General features: G+C 55.2%; 1 protein-coding gene across 1 annotated transcript; it reads left to right on the top strand.

Annotated features, from left to right (window-relative positions):
• The first annotated feature begins 640 nt into the window (after positions 1-640).
• On the top strand, positions 641-1,170 carry RPP25L (ribonuclease P/MRP 25kDa subunit-like). Its single transcript, XM_006863053.1, has one exon. The coding sequence runs from the start codon at positions 645-647 to the stop codon at positions 1,134-1,136; it is 492 nt and encodes a 163-aa protein (XP_006863115.1). The 5' UTR covers positions 641-644; the 3' UTR covers positions 1,137-1,170.
• Positions 1,171-2,172: the final 1,002 nt, after the last annotated feature.

Genomic DNA, 2,172 nt, shown 5'->3' with positions numbered 1-2,172 from the left:
CATCTTGGCTCCGGATCGCGCGTGCGGCGGGCGCGGCGGCGGCGGTGTGAGCCAGAATCGGGTAGACTTGGGGCTCTTGGAGGTGGCGGGTGGGAACTCAGGTGGCACTGCGACGGGCGGGCTGCAGGCCAGACGCTAGGAGCAGCCCAAGCAGCCGCCCTTATCGAGCTCCCAAGTTTCAGTGACCTGGCCTGGAGATCAACCCTGACCACCGGAATCTTGGGGTGAGGGTGCTTGACCCTCTTCTAGAAAGCCTGAAATGAGGGAGAATCGATTCTAACTTTTGGACGCCTGGGGTAATGGGTCTTGACCCTGTTCTTAAAGAGCCAGGAGTGAGGAGCTCTTAACCCTGATTTCGGGAAGTTGGTGGTGGGCTGAGCTTTGGTCCCAGCCCAGGGGACCTCAGGGATCATACTCCAGAGAACCTAATGTTTAGGGACTTTAGAATGGGACGAGGGTACTGGCCCTGTGCAGAGTCTGAGGTACAGCTCCATCCATCCCATGGGATATAGCCCTATTCCTGGAAAGGAGCAGGGTCAGAGCCTGGAGAGTTGGCAGGAGGGTGGCCTGGGGTGCAGCACTTATCTAACACTTCCCTGCAGAGGGCAGCACGTCACTGACGACCACAACAAGGAGCAAGCAGGATGGAGCACTACCGGAAAGCTGGCTCTGTGGAGCTCCCAGCACCTTCTCCCATGCCCCAGCTACCTCCTAATACCCTGGAGATGAGGGTCCAAGATGGTAGCAAAATCCGCAACCTGCTGGAGCTGGCACTGAGCCAGTTAGAAAGGGGCAGTGCTCGCCATGTGGTGTTCTCTGGTTCTGGCCGGGCAACAGGCAAGGCTGTCAGCTGCGCTGAGATTGTCAAGCGCCGTGTCCCAGGCCTGCACCAGCTTACCAAGCTGCACTTCCTGGAGACTGAGGACAGCTGGGTTCCAACCTCACCTGACACCGGCCTCGACCCTCTCACGGTGCGCCGCCATGTGCCTGCGGTGTGGGTACTGCTCAGCCGCGAACCCCTGGACCCTAATGAATGTGGTTACCAGCCCCCGGGAGCACCCCCTGGCCTGGGCTCCACTCCCCGCGCCAACTCTGGCCCCCGACCCCGAAGAAGGGTTAGAGACACCCGGTCCTGAGAACCTGCCCCCGAGCCCTGTCCTCCAGATCTGTGTCTGGTAGACTGGAACTCTGTTCTCTAGACCTGACTATCAGGATGACTTTGCTTTCTCTAGTGAGCCCCTCTTAACTGTTCAAAATCCTCAACAAGGCTTGAATCCACAGAAGTGGGCCCTGCTACCCTGCTTGCCCTTTCCCTTGGTACTGGGGAAAAGGGTTGCTATGAAGAGTGGCACATGTTGAATCTCTGTTGTGTTCAGTACTGCTTAGAAGGACTCACTGCCTTCCACCTACAGTGCCTCTCATCCGCGTCTAAACACAAGTTCAGGGAATGAGGAAATAAAGATTCTTCCTATGTGTCTGATGAACCTCTGCACTGGCCTGCTGTGTGGGGGTGGGATTAGGGGAGTGGGAATTCTTGTCCCTGCTCCGCTCTGAGTGGCATTGACTCACCATCTGGTCCCTTTAGCTTTGGAACCAGGCTTCCTTGTAGGTGATGAATCTTTGGCTCACTATCACATCCTGATCCAGTCAGCTGTGATCAGAATGGGATGGTTGTTGTTGTAGTTGTAAAGTGCTGTCGAGTCGATTCTGACCCATAATAACCCTGTAAGGGTTTCTGAGGAGCAGCTGGTAAGCTTGAACCACCAACCTTGCAATTCAAATGGTTTTGCAGTCTGACGCTGTAGCGCCACAGATGGGATGGTAGATCACCCGAAATAAACATGGTTACCTGCTCCAAAGAGTGATTCAGTAGGGTGGGCGTTGTAAGCACTGAGAGTTCAGGTGGTGGTGGTGGTGTGCCATGGAGTCAGTTCTGACTCACAGAGACCCTGAGTAGGGTTCCTGAGGCTGTAAATTACAGGAGCAGAAAGCCTCATCTTTCTCCCACAGAACATCTGGTAGTTTTGAACTGCTGACCTTGAGGGTAGCAGCCTGACTTGTAACCACTATGCTAACAGAGTTCCAGGAGGGGCTCCCAATTGTGTAACCCCTCATGGAAGCATTTCTTGGTCCTCAGAATGATACAGGGGTTGTGGAGGGAAACTAACCTGG

The sequence above is a fragment of the Chrysochloris asiatica genome, unplaced genomic scaffold, assembly GCF_000296735.1.
Source record: "Chrysochloris asiatica unplaced genomic scaffold, ChrAsi1.0 scaffold00053, whole genome shotgun sequence".
NCBI classification, from domain to species: Eukaryota; Metazoa; Chordata; class Mammalia; order Afrosoricida; family Chrysochloridae; genus Chrysochloris; species Chrysochloris asiatica.
This window is presented reverse-complemented; position numbering and strand designations above follow the sequence as displayed.

What these genes read in the sequence shown, in the direction of transcription:
- RPP25L (XM_006863053.1), top strand. Translation starts at nt 645, where the DNA reads ATGGAGCACTACCGGAAAGCTGGCTCTGTGGAGCTCCCAGCACCTTCT.